The 12550-nt window shown below is 44.7% G+C and overlaps 1 protein-coding gene across 1 annotated transcript in view; it reads left to right on the forward strand.

Annotated features, from left to right (window-relative positions):
* The window catches only part of LOC106586795 (probable ubiquitin carboxyl-terminal hydrolase FAF-X), an 81626-nt gene that overhangs the window by 44822 nt on the left and 24254 nt on the right, over nucleotides 1–12550 (forward strand). The window contains 12 exon segments of the mRNA XM_014174462.2: nucleotides 734–864; nucleotides 1003–1281; nucleotides 1388–1513; nucleotides 1644–1781; nucleotides 2775–2941; nucleotides 3199–3307; nucleotides 6740–6886; nucleotides 7160–7306; nucleotides 7586–7793; nucleotides 8131–8351; nucleotides 8644–8834; nucleotides 9084–9257. Of these exon segments, the coding sequence (XP_014029937.2) occupies nucleotides 734–864; nucleotides 1003–1281; nucleotides 1388–1513; nucleotides 1644–1781; nucleotides 2775–2941; nucleotides 3199–3307; nucleotides 6740–6886; nucleotides 7160–7306; nucleotides 7586–7793; nucleotides 8131–8351; nucleotides 8644–8834; nucleotides 9084–9257 (2038 nt within the window).

A 12550-nucleotide genomic window follows, 5' to 3' on the forward strand; every position in this document is an offset into this window, starting at 1 on the left:
TATTGGGTTGAGGTCTGGGGACTGACCAGGACACTCAAGTAAACTGAACTCACTGTCATGTGCTCCAGGCGATGTTTTTCCACTCCTCATTTGTCCAGTGTTGGTGATCGTGGGCCCACTGGAGCCGCTTCTTCTTGTTTTTAGCTGATAGGAGTGGAACCCGCTGTGGTCGTCTGCTGCAGTAGCCCATCCGTGACACAGACCGTCATGTTGTGTGTTCTGAGACGCCGTTTTTCACAACGCTGTTGTACTGAGCCGTTATTTGTCTGTTTGTGGTTCGCCTATTAGCTTGCAAGATTCTTGCCATTCTCCTTCGACCCCCCCCCCATCAATGAGCTGTTTTTGCCCACAGGACTGCTGTTGACTGAATGTTTTTTGTTTGTTGCACCATTCTCTGTAAACCCTAGACACTGTTGTGGGTGAAATGCCCAGGAGGGCAGCCGTTTCGGAGATACTGGATCCGGCGCGTCTGGCACTGACAATCATACCACGCTCAAAGTCGCTTAGGTCACTCGTTTTGCCCATGCTAACGTTCAATCGACATGTAACTGAATGCCTCGAAGCCGGTCTGCCTGCTTTATATAGCTAGCCATGGCTACGGTACTCACTGTCTGTAGGAGCGATCCATTTTCCTAAACGATGTGGTGTACCTAGTAATCTGGTGTACGGTATAGAACCTGTTGATTATGTAGATGACAGTACAGTATAGAACATGTTGATTGTGTTTGTGTAGATAACAGTACCGTGGAGAGCCTGCGTGGTGTATGTCTGGACCATGCCAAGCTGGGAGAGAACGGCCTCAGCCCAACACTGGACTCACGCTTCTTTGGCCCCTCGCCATCACAGGTCCTCTACCTCATAGAGGTGGGTTTCATCCTGTGTGTGTGTGTAGTCGCTGCCGATTTGATTGTCACATCATTACCATAGCAGTTGGTCTACACTTTGCTCTCCGTTGACCAGTTCCACTGTGCATGTATATCTCTCTTCCCATCCCCTCCTCAGGTGGTGTATGCCCTGCTCATGCCAGCCAGCTCCACATTGGGTGAGGACGCCAGCGACTTCCAGTACAACTTCCTGAAGAGTGGCGGGCTACCGCTGGTACTGAGCATGCTCACGCGGAACAACTTCCTCCCGTCGGCCGACATGGAGACGCGGCGAGGGGCGTACCTCAACGCTCTTAAGATCGGCAAACTGCTGCTCACTGCTGTTGGGTTCGGACACGTCAAAGCTGTGGCCGAGGCCTGCCAGCCTAACACTGAAGGGACCACACCCGTCTCACCGGTTAGTTAGTCAGTCAGTTATACGCACACACACATACAAACACATGCGTGTGAACTAGGATTGTGACAACCATGTTGATGTTAACATCCTCTATCCCCTTCTTCAGATCAACCAGGCCACTCACGATCAGGCTTTGGTCCTCCAGAGTGCCCTGCAGAACCTCCCCAACCCTGCCTCAGAGTGCATGCTCCGCAATGTAGCTATACGCCTGGCCCAACAGATCTCTGACGAGGTGAGAGGGGGAAGGGAGGGAGAGACTGAAGAGAAAGCGAAATAAGGAATAGAAAGAGGAGAGACATTATGTTGCTATGTTATTGACTGTAATATCTCCTCTAATTTAAGTCTTTCCCCATCCCTCCCAGAACTTCTTCCAGGCGTCGAAGTACATCCCTGAGATCTGTGTGATCCGGGCGGTGCAGAAGATAGCATGGGCTTCAGGCTGTGGCACCGTACAGCTGGTCTTCAGCTCCAACGAAGAGATCAGCAAGATCTATGAGAAGGTACCTACTTGTGCAGCTGCTTTATCGTTCCACCAGTCCATTGATTGATTTTGTCTGCTTTTATTTTGGTCTCAGCCTGAGGAGATTGGAGTGTGCAGATACATTGTTGTGGGGTGTTGCATGTTTATTTGTCTTGACACAAGTGTTTGTTGTCAGTGTATCTTCTTCCTTGATACAAGGTTGGTGTTTTTTGTTTGGCCTGTACAGTCACAGGTCTGTTTGGTTGTGTTTGGCCTGTACAGTCACAGGTCTGTTTGGTTGTGTTTGGCCTGTACAGTCACAGATCTGTTTGGCCTGTATAGTCACAGGTCTGTTTGGTTGTGTTTGGCCTGTACAGTCACAGGTCTGTTTGGTTGTGGTTGGCCTGTACAGTCACAGGTCTGTTTGGTTGTGGTTGGCCTGTACAGTCACAGGTCTGTTTGGTTGTGTTTGGCCTGTACAGTCACAGGTCTGTTTGGTTGTGGTTGGCCTGTACAGTCACGGATCTGTTTGGTTGTGTTTGGCCTGTACAGTCACAGGTCTGTTTGGTTGTGGTTGGCCTGCACAGTCACAGGTCTGTTTGGTTGTGGTTGGCCTGTACAGTCACAGGTCTGTTTGGTTGTGTTTGGCCTGTACAGTCACAGGTCTGTTTGGTTGTGTTTGGCCTGTACAGTCACAGGTCTGTTTGGTTGTGTTTGGCCTGTACAGTCACAGGTCTGTTTGGTTGTGTTTGGCCTGTACAGTCACAGTTGAGTGTTTGTCTTTTCGTATTAGTGGGATGGTGTGTGTGTGTGTGTGTGTGTGTGTGTGTGTGTGTGTGTGTGTGTGTGTGTGTGTGTGTGTGTGTGTGTGTGTGTGTGTGTGTGTGTGTGTGCTCGTTTTGGTGCTTACTGAACTGACTAATAGGTTGATTATGTGCACTGGGCACCTGCTGCCTACTTCCTGAAATACAGAGAAGAGGTTTGTGTGTTGTAAACTCACAGCGGTGTGTGTGTGTATTCTCCCCCTCTACAGACGAACGTGGTTAAGGAGCCAGACGGGGAGGATGAGCAGGTGTGCTGTGAGGCCCTGGAGGTCATGACCCTGTGTTTCGCCCTGCTGCCCACCGCTCTGGACACACTCAGTAAGGAGAAGGCCTGGCAGACCTTCATCATAGACCTGCTACTGCACTGCCACAGCAAGTATGTAAACCCCCCCCCGTCTGTCTTGACTTTCTGTCGAGCAGATGTTTTAGCCTTGAGCTGGAACAAAAGCCTGCCACTCTTGCCGCTGGTGTACCACAATGGTTTTTGTCTAACTGCTTTGTGTAGTGGACGAGCATGTGGGGCTATCTGTGTCTATGGTAATAATGGTCCTCTCTGATCTGTCCTCAGGTCAGTTTGTAGATTGATGGATTAGTTTGTCTGTTGTTTAATTGTCTTCTCTGATCTATTTCCAGGTCAGTTCGTCAGATGGCCCAGGAGCAGTTCTTCCTTATGGCCACCAGGTGCTGCATGGGCCACCGACCCCTCCTCTTCTTCATCACCCTCCTCTTCACTGTGCTGGGGGTACGTAGCAGCGCTTCACTGTGCTGGGGGTACGTAGCAGCGCTTCACTGTGCTGGGGGTACGTAGCAGCGCTTCACTGTGCTGGGGGTACGTAGCAGCGCTTCACTGTGCTGGGGGGACGTAGCAGCGCTTCACTGTGCTGGGGGGTACGTAGCGGCGCTTCACTGTGCTGGGGTACGTAGCAGCACTTCACTGTGCTGGGGGTACGTAGCGGCGCTTCACTGTGCTGGGGGTACGTGGCGGCGCTTCACTGTGCTGGGGGGTGCGTAGCGGCGCTTCACTGTGCTGGGGGTACGTAGCGGCGCTTCACTGTGCTGGGGGTACGTAGCGGTGCTTCACTGTGCTGGGGGTACGTAGCGGCGCTTCACTGTGCTGGGGGTACGTAGCAGCGCTTCACTGTGCTGGGGGTGCGTAGCGGCGCTTCACTGTGCTGGGGGTACGTAGCGGCGCTTCACTGTGCTGGGGGTACGTAGCGGCGCTTCACTGTGCTGGGGGGACGTAGCAGCGCTTCACTGTGCTGGGGGGACGTAGCAGCGCTTCACTTTGCTGGGGGTACGTAGCAGCGCTTCACTGTGCTGGGGGGACGTAGCAGCGCTTCACTGTGCTGGGGGGACGTAGCCGCACCTCTCTCTTACATGAGTGCTTTGAAATGTTCATTATGATCACTGCAATTATGGCCCTGTTAAAATAGATTGAATGTACCCTTACTGCCTTAATTCGTTGAAGTAATTCCCTAATAAGAAGAAGAAAAGCTTCTATCATAGCTTTCACCTATCAGCAATGTCAGTGCAGTGATACTTCAAATGAAGGGGAGGATGGAAGTATAAAGGAGAAGGTGTTTAGAAAGCTGTTAATTGGTTTTCCTGGCTTTTCAACAGGTCTTTGAAGCGCAATGGAAGGCAATTAACTTCTCTGATAGAAAACGGTCTATGTGGCATCGATATTAGTCAAACATTTATTCTAGTGTAAATTTACTACAAGGTGTAAATAGGATTATTTCGGTCTTAAAGTCAGTCTCGTCCAAAACTACATTTTGTAAGTGAGTTTGTCATGACTTGCTTGAGGGTTGGGTTTTGATTTCGTCAATACTCACTTGCCCGCTAACACGACACACAGACAGTGAGACAGACCTGCCCAGCAGATCTGACTTTGTTTACGTAAGACGTTTCACTTTTTAATTTTTTTAAATACTGCACCAAACACCTTAGCTAGATGTAATATTGTGTAACTCAAACCTCCTTGGCAAAAACGTCAATATTTAATTTGATTTCTTGAGTTAGATTCATTTTGAGGAAGTAATACCAGCTTTATTCTAATTTTAATATGGTTATGTTTTCAGTCTAGACTTAAATGACCAAAAATATAAAGTATGTAGAAAAGATAGGTCTATTATCTTTTTTATAAGGTCATCTTTTTCGAGCGAACAATCATAGCTAGACAATTCTAAAGTCAAAATATCTCAATGCATAATTTTCCCTCATTAAAATGCAAATCAATTTATAACATTTTTGACATGCGTTTTTCTGGACTTTTTTGTTATTCTGTGTCTCACTCTTCAAATAAACCTACCATTAAAATTATAGACTGATCATTTCTTTGTCAGTGGGCAAACGTACAAAATCAGCAGGGGATCAAATACCTTTTTCCCTCACTGTACATGCGCAGCACGTGAGTTTCAATTTTGGGGAAGATAATTTTCACCATAAAAATGCTCCTTTAATAGTAAAAGCATTTCATGGTTATGGATTTGCGGTCATTTTTGAGAATGGTGTTTTCCCGCTAATGGAACGTTTGTGCTTATAGCCTACTGCCGTGTGTGCATTGCTCAGTTTATAATGTGAAGAAATAAACTATTAGGCTATCAACATTTGAAACTAAACGTTCTGATCTGTTGCATCAGCCACATTGCTTAAAGTTTTTTCTGATGCGAGTGGTTGTATTCATTTGGTTGTATTAATTTGGGATGTTTGGAATATTTTGTGCATAGAGTAGGTCAACTCTGTGGGGGATAGTAGATTGACAGTCTAGTGCTTTTGCTGTTCGTTAGGCCTACTCATCTTGTTGGCTGACAAAAAGTAAAGGTGGACAGTTCAATATGCACCTCGGAATTGGATAAGGACGCGTGCATTTGCGTCCCCGACGTGTCGGTCTTCACTTGTAGCCTCTGAGAAAGACCAGATGACCTAAAAAGGGGATGCCGCTGGGAAATTTGAGGCATTATCAAGTGCTTGTCAGTTTGTTAATGAGACTACATTTTCTTAATATCAAGTTTTTTTAGACCTGTCCAATACAAATAATGGATTTGTTGTGACGGCATAGGCTATATTACATGGATTTATTCGACTTTTTAAAATGTAGATGTTCCTAAGGTCTGCATCAGGGGCTTGTAGGCTATGCGTGGAAGCCAAGAGATGCTAAATGTGTTTGTTAATTAACGTTAAATTAGCGTGAGACTGGAAGTTATTTGCTTGACAATCACTGGCTGACAAAATTTCAGGACCACCACAGCTCTAGCTACACCCCCACCACGCCTCATTTTGATCCAGTAAACAACCTGCAAGTTAAACATGTGTAAAGCACAGCACTAATTAGGGTGTCCGCCCACTCTGCCCAGAGTGGTCGAAAACGCGCTTTGGGGGATGACGCTTTCACTTCCTTATGTTATAAAATACAATTTACCAAGGCACACATGATTCTTGCTGTTCTGAATCGTTCAGTGGGATCATTCTCATAACAAATCGTTAACCTAACCTAATACATCCGTTAAGCACTGAGCTCTGTTGACAGAGGTGCTGCTTTCTTGTGTAAACTTTGGAGGATTCTGCATTTTGTGGTCGTTGTATTCCAATTTTTTATCCCCATGGGTTGCAAACAGCAAAAATTAGCAAAAGATAAGCTGAATTAAATGTAAAAAGTTTGCAGTACGCTCAGTGTTCCGTTGAAATTTCACTGAGATGATAAGCTTGTTTTTGTAAGAAGTCCTGTTATTTTTTTCAAACTTCGCATTAATATGAACAGTGTATACTAAAATATGAAAATACTACATGTAACGTCTCAATGATATCGATCTTTCCTCTATTTGTTGTTTTATGTCCTCCAGATTTACGAAAGATGACGAGTTGAATAGTAAGCCTGTTAGGTAGCCTTAATTCTCTCACAGCATCCAGCATCGCTGACACCATGATATTTTCAAGGTTTTTAACCACCTTTTTTCTCTGGCTTCCATTGATTTTAGTCGCCCTAATTTAGACCTTCCTACAAGGGTAAAAACTCCAATAACTTTTGAACGTATTGTGATAGCGACATGAAGTTTGGACCATTTGGTTTTCCTAAAGGGACTATCTACACAATTAACATTATTTTACCCATTGGTTAAAATATGGTGTTTTTGATTGGACACCCTATACTAATGTTAATTGACTTGTCTTCCAGAGCACAGCTAAAGAGCGGGCTAAGCATGCTGGGGACTACTTCACCCTGCTCAGGCACCTCCTGAACTACGCCTACAACAGCAACATCAACCTGCCCAACGCAGAGGTGCTGCTCAACAACGAGATTGACTGGCTCAAGAAGATCAGGGTACGACTACGTTGTTCAACCCTGACGTTGTGTAATAGTGAATAACCGCCCAAAGCTTTGTGTAGAGGTTAATGGCCGAGATTCTAGGCCTCGGTCAGAGCTTGGCTGTATTCATTAGGGCACACAGCAGAATGTTAATCAACGGAAAACAAAAGCAAGCGGTTGTTATACGACAAGTCCATGTAGTCCCTCTGTTTGCTTCTGATTGGTGCTTAATGAATAAGACCCTGGTTGTGATGTCTCAACGTGTGTCTCTGCGTGCGTGTGTCCCAGGATGAGGTGAAGAGGACAGGGGAGACGGGCGTTGAGGAGACCATCCTGGAGGGACACATCGGAGTTACCAAGGAGCTGCTGGCCTTCCAGACACCAGAGAAGAAGTACTACATCGGCTGTGAGAATGGAGGGGCCAACCTCATCAAGGTAGGCTGGCACATCCATTTTGTATTGAATTGAATCTTTCTACTTATTCAACGACATTAGTGGGGCCCGGAGGCTGAACTTGGCCCTCGACAACCAACATTTGATTTGGCCCGTCAGAGGCTTCCAGCATGATCTTATGTAGTGATAAACAACCCTAAAACAACAACAAAATATTGATCTTCACATCTGAATGTGGCTGTAATAAATGTTGCAAGCAGTAAATGTTACTTTCTTACCCTTTATTAACTCTGTCCCTATCTCTCTCTCCCTTCTCTCCAGGAGTTGATAGATGACTTCATCTTCCCAGCGTCTAATGTGTACCTGCAGTACATGAAGAGTGGGGAGTTCCCTACGGAGCAGGCCATCCCTGTCTGTAGCAGCCCCGCCTCCATCAACGCAGGATTCGAGCTGCTGGTGGCTCTGTCAGTGAGCTGTGTCCGGAACCTCAAGCAGATCGTCAACATGCTCACTGACATGTACTACCTAGGTATTGATAGATTCATTGATTTTTAATGATTTGTTTGCCCTGTACAGTGGAAGCAATGGAAGCTCCAAGTGAAGCCTACCTCAAAATATTTGAGACATTTGACCCTGGAAACATAAAAATAAAAAAACAAGACAAATAGTAATCGTTCATGCATCTCCCCCTCAGGCAAGGTCTCTTTTACTTTTCTCAAGGTTGTGATTTTAAAAACGAGTCCGATATCCTTTTGCCACTCATGCCAATGTTCATGTCGAGGGTCCAATCATACTTCAGTCTTTGTGGTGTGAAGCCCAGGTGTGAAGCCCACATATAAATATTATTGTCGCTGTTTGATCAACAGGTTGTGAGGCTCTGACAGAGTGGGAGTATCTCCCTCCGGTGGGGCCGCGGCCCACTAAAGGCTTTGTGGGGCTGAAGAACGCTGGGGCCACCTGCTACATGAACTCAGTCATCCAGCAGCTCTACATGATCCCTCCCATCCGCGACGGAATCCTGGCCATCGAGGGCACCGGCACCGACGTGGACGATGACATGTCTGGCGACGAGAAGCAGGAGAGTGAGGTAACAAGGAACTGGTTTGGTCATAGGATTGACGTATTAATTGTTTGTTGGTTGATCCGTGTTTTGTCTGCTTCATTTAAAAAACTGCAGTTGATACTGTCAGGCATTCATAGTTTAATCATTCATAGTTTAATCATAATCTGAAATCAACTCCTTTGCTGAGACACTTTCATGGCACTGGTCATGTGGGGTGTTTTCATTTACACACTGTGTGTGGTTTGAAATGTTTTTTCCCCATTGTGTCCTAATGAACAGGACCCAGCTTAACTCTGTGTCCCTCGGCCCCATACAGAGTAATGCAGACCCGCGGGATGAGGTGTTTAGCTATAACCACCAGTTTGACGACAAGCCGTCGCTCAGTAAGTCGGAGGACAGGAAGGAGTACAACATTGGGGTGCTGCGCCACCTGCAGGTCATCTTTGGTCACCTGGCCTCCTCCAGACTGCAGTACTACGTACCCCGGGGCTTCTGGAAACAGTTCAGGTCAGTGGAGACTGGAGAGGAGAGATTGATTTACCTGGTTTGGGAGGAAAAAGATGGGTGAAATATGTACCTGTATGTTAAATACGATCTAATACTTGACCTATGCTGGATTTAGTTTGCCCTGTACAATGGAACCAATGGTTTAGTCCCAAAAGTGCTACTCTCCACCTTACCCTCATCTCCTGTCCCCTCTCTCCCACCATCTCTTCTAACCTCACCCACTTAACCTCACCCCCTCCCCTCCTTTAGGTTATGGGGTGAGCCGGTGAACCTGCGAGAGCAGCACGATGCCCTGGAGTTCTTCAACTCCCTAGTGGACAGTCTGGACGAGGCTCTGAAGGCCCTGGGTCACCCGGCCATGCTTAGCAAGGTGCTGGGGGGATCCTTCGCCGACCAGAAGATCTGCCAGGGGTGCCCACATAGGTAACACACAAACCGCGCCTTAGGAAAATATCTGAAATCAGTTATAGTCATCATCTTAACCATTAGAGGGGATTATGTGAAACTGACTTGAGATCAGGTATAGGGGCAGCATGGACTAATCCTTATTGTTAGCGCACCTCAGGATAATTGATTTGAAAATGTCAATTTCTGCACAGAGGGAGATTGTTTGTAGTGGTTTAATTAGAGCTGGGCGACATAACAATCATATCTCGAACGATATACAGTTGAAGTTGGAAGTTTACATAAACTTATTAGGTTGGAATCGTTGACTCGTTTTTCAACCACTCAACAAATTTATTGTTAACTTCTTGCGGATCATTGGGACGCTAGCGTCCCATTTCGAAAACTTCCGGTGAAATTGCAGAGCGCCAAATTCAAATAAAATCACTATAAATATTAAGCTTTCATGAAATCACAAGTGCAATACATCAAAATAAAGCTTAGCTTGTTGTTAATCCAGCCGCCGTGTCAGATTTCAAAAAGGCAAAAGCAAACCATGCGATTATTTGAGGACAGCGCCCAGCACACAAATGCTTAAGAAATCATTTTCAACCAGGGAGTTGCGACACGAAAGTCAGAAATAGCGATATAATATATGCCTTACCTTTGAAGATCTTCTTCTGTTGGCACTCCAAAAGGTCCCAGTTACATTACAATGGTCCTTTTGTTCGATAAATTCCTTTTTTATATCCATAAAAACTCAATTTAGCTGGCGCACTTCAGTCAATAATCCACTCGGTTTCCCTCCTTCAAAATGCATACAAAATGAATCCCAAACATTACCAATAAACTTATCCAAACAAGTCAATCAACGTTTATAATCAAACCTTAGGTACCCTAATACGCAAATAAACGATACAATTTAAGACGGAGAATCGTTATTGTCTTTACCGGAGAAAAATACCAAAGAACGCGCTCTCATTCACGCGCTTGGAAACACTACAGCCAAAATGGGGGACACCTAGAAAAACTACAATTTCTGGCTCATTTTTCCAAAAACCAGCCTGAAACTCTTTCTAAAGACTGTTGACATCTAGTGGAATCCCTAGGAACTGCAATCGGGCACGATTTTGCCCTATTATAAAAGTGCCAGCCATTGAAATCAGTGGTAGGATGAATTTTTTGTTGTTGTTGGGGGGGATGGTTTGTTCTCGGGGTTTCGCCTGCCATATAATTTCTGTTATACTCACAGACATTATTTTAACAGTTTTGGAAACTTTAGAGTGTTTTCTATCCAAATCTACCAATTATATGCATATCCTAGCTTCTGGACCTGAGTAGCAGGCAGTTTACTTTGGGCACGCTTTTCATCCAAAATTCCAAATGCTGCCCCCTACCCTAATGAAGTTAAGGACAACAAAGTCAAGGTATTGGAGTGGCCATCACAAAGCCCTGACCTCAATCCCATAGAACATTTGTGGGCAGAACTGAAAAAGCGTGTGCGAGCAAGGAGGCCTACAAACCTGACTCAGTTACAGCAGCTCTGTCAGGAGGAATGGGCCAAAATTCACCCAACTTATTGTGGGAAGCTTGTGGAAGGCTACCCAAAACATTTGACCCAAGTTAAACAATTTAAAGGCAATGCTACCAAATACTAATTGAGTGTATGTAAACTTCTGACCCACTGGGAATGTGATGAAAGAAATAAAAGCTGAAATAAATCATTCTCTCAACTATTATTCTGACATTTCACATTCTTAAAATAAAGTGGTGATCCTAACTGACCTAAGACAGGGCATTTTTACTAGGATTAAATGTCAGGAATTGTGAAAAACTGAGTTTAACCTCTCTAGGGTATGTGGGACGAAATCGTCCCACCTAGTCAACAGCCAGTGGAATCGAGTGGCGCGATATTCAAATACCTTAGAAATGCTATTACTTCAATTTCTCAAACATATGACTATTTTACACCATTTTAAAGACAAGACTCTCGTTAATCTAACCACATTGTCCGATTTCAAAAAGGCTTTACAACGAAAGCAAAACATTAGATTATGTCAGGAGAGTACCCAGCCAGAAATAATCACACACCCATTTTTCAAGCTAGCATATAATGTCACAAAAACCAAAACCACAGCTAAGTGCAGCACTAACCTTTGATGATCTTCATCAGATGACACTCCTAGGACATTATGTTATACAATACATGCATGTTTTGTTCAATCAAGTTCATATTTATATAAAAAACCAGCTTTTTACATTAGCATGTGACGTTCAGAACTAGCAAACATACCGAAAACTTCCGGTGAATTTACTAAATTACTCACGATAAACGTTCACAAAAAACATAACAATTATTTTAAGAATTATAGATACAGAACTCCTTTATGCAATCGCGGTGTCAGATTTTAAAATAGCTTTTCGGCAAAAGCACATTTTGCAATATTCTGAGTAGATAGCTCGCCATCACGGGCTAGCTAATTTGACACCCACCAAGTTTGGTGTTCACTAAACTCAGAATTACTATAAGAAAAATTGGATTACCTTTGCTGTTCTTCGTCAGAATGCACTCCCAGGACTTATACTTCATCCACAAATGTTGTTTTGGTTCAAAATAATCCATAGTTATGTTCAAATATCCTCTGTTTTGTTCTTGCGTTCAAGACACTATCCGAACGGTGAAGCGCGGACGCGTATCGTGACAAAAAATGTAAAAATATTCCATTACCGTACTTCGAAGCATGTCAAACGCTGTTTAAAATCAATTTTTATGCGATTTTTCTCGTAAAATAGCGATAATATTCCGACCGGGAGACGTCTTTTTCGTTCAAAGACTGAAAATGTAAAATGGACTCTTCACGTGCATGCGTGCGCGCCTGTCTCATTGTTCTCAGATCAACCACTATCCAAATGCGCTACTGTTTTTCAGCCAGGGGCTGCAAAGTCATCATTCAACGTTCTGGCGCCTTCTGAGAGCCTATGGGAGCCTTAGAAAGTGTCACGTTACAGCAGAGATCCTCTGTTTTCGATAAAGAGGGTGTAGAAGGCCAAGAAATGGTCAGAGAGGGCACTTCCTGTACAGAATCTTCTCAGGTTTTGGCCTGCCGTATGAGTTCTGTTATACTCACAGACACCATTCAAACAGTTTTAGAAACTTTAGGGTGTTTTCTATCCAAATCAAACAATTATATGCATATTCTAGTTTCTGGGCAGTAGTAATAACCAGATTAAATCGGGTACGTTTTTTATCCGGATGTGAAAATACTGCCCCCTACCCTAGAGAGGTTAAATGTATTTGGCTAAGGTGTGTAAACTTCTGACTTCAACTGTAA

The sequence above is a fragment of the Salmo salar genome, chromosome ssa25 (assembly GCF_905237065.1).
Source record: "Salmo salar chromosome ssa25, Ssal_v3.1, whole genome shotgun sequence".
In the NCBI taxonomy this organism is placed as follows: domain Eukaryota; kingdom Metazoa; phylum Chordata; class Actinopteri; order Salmoniformes; family Salmonidae; genus Salmo; species Salmo salar.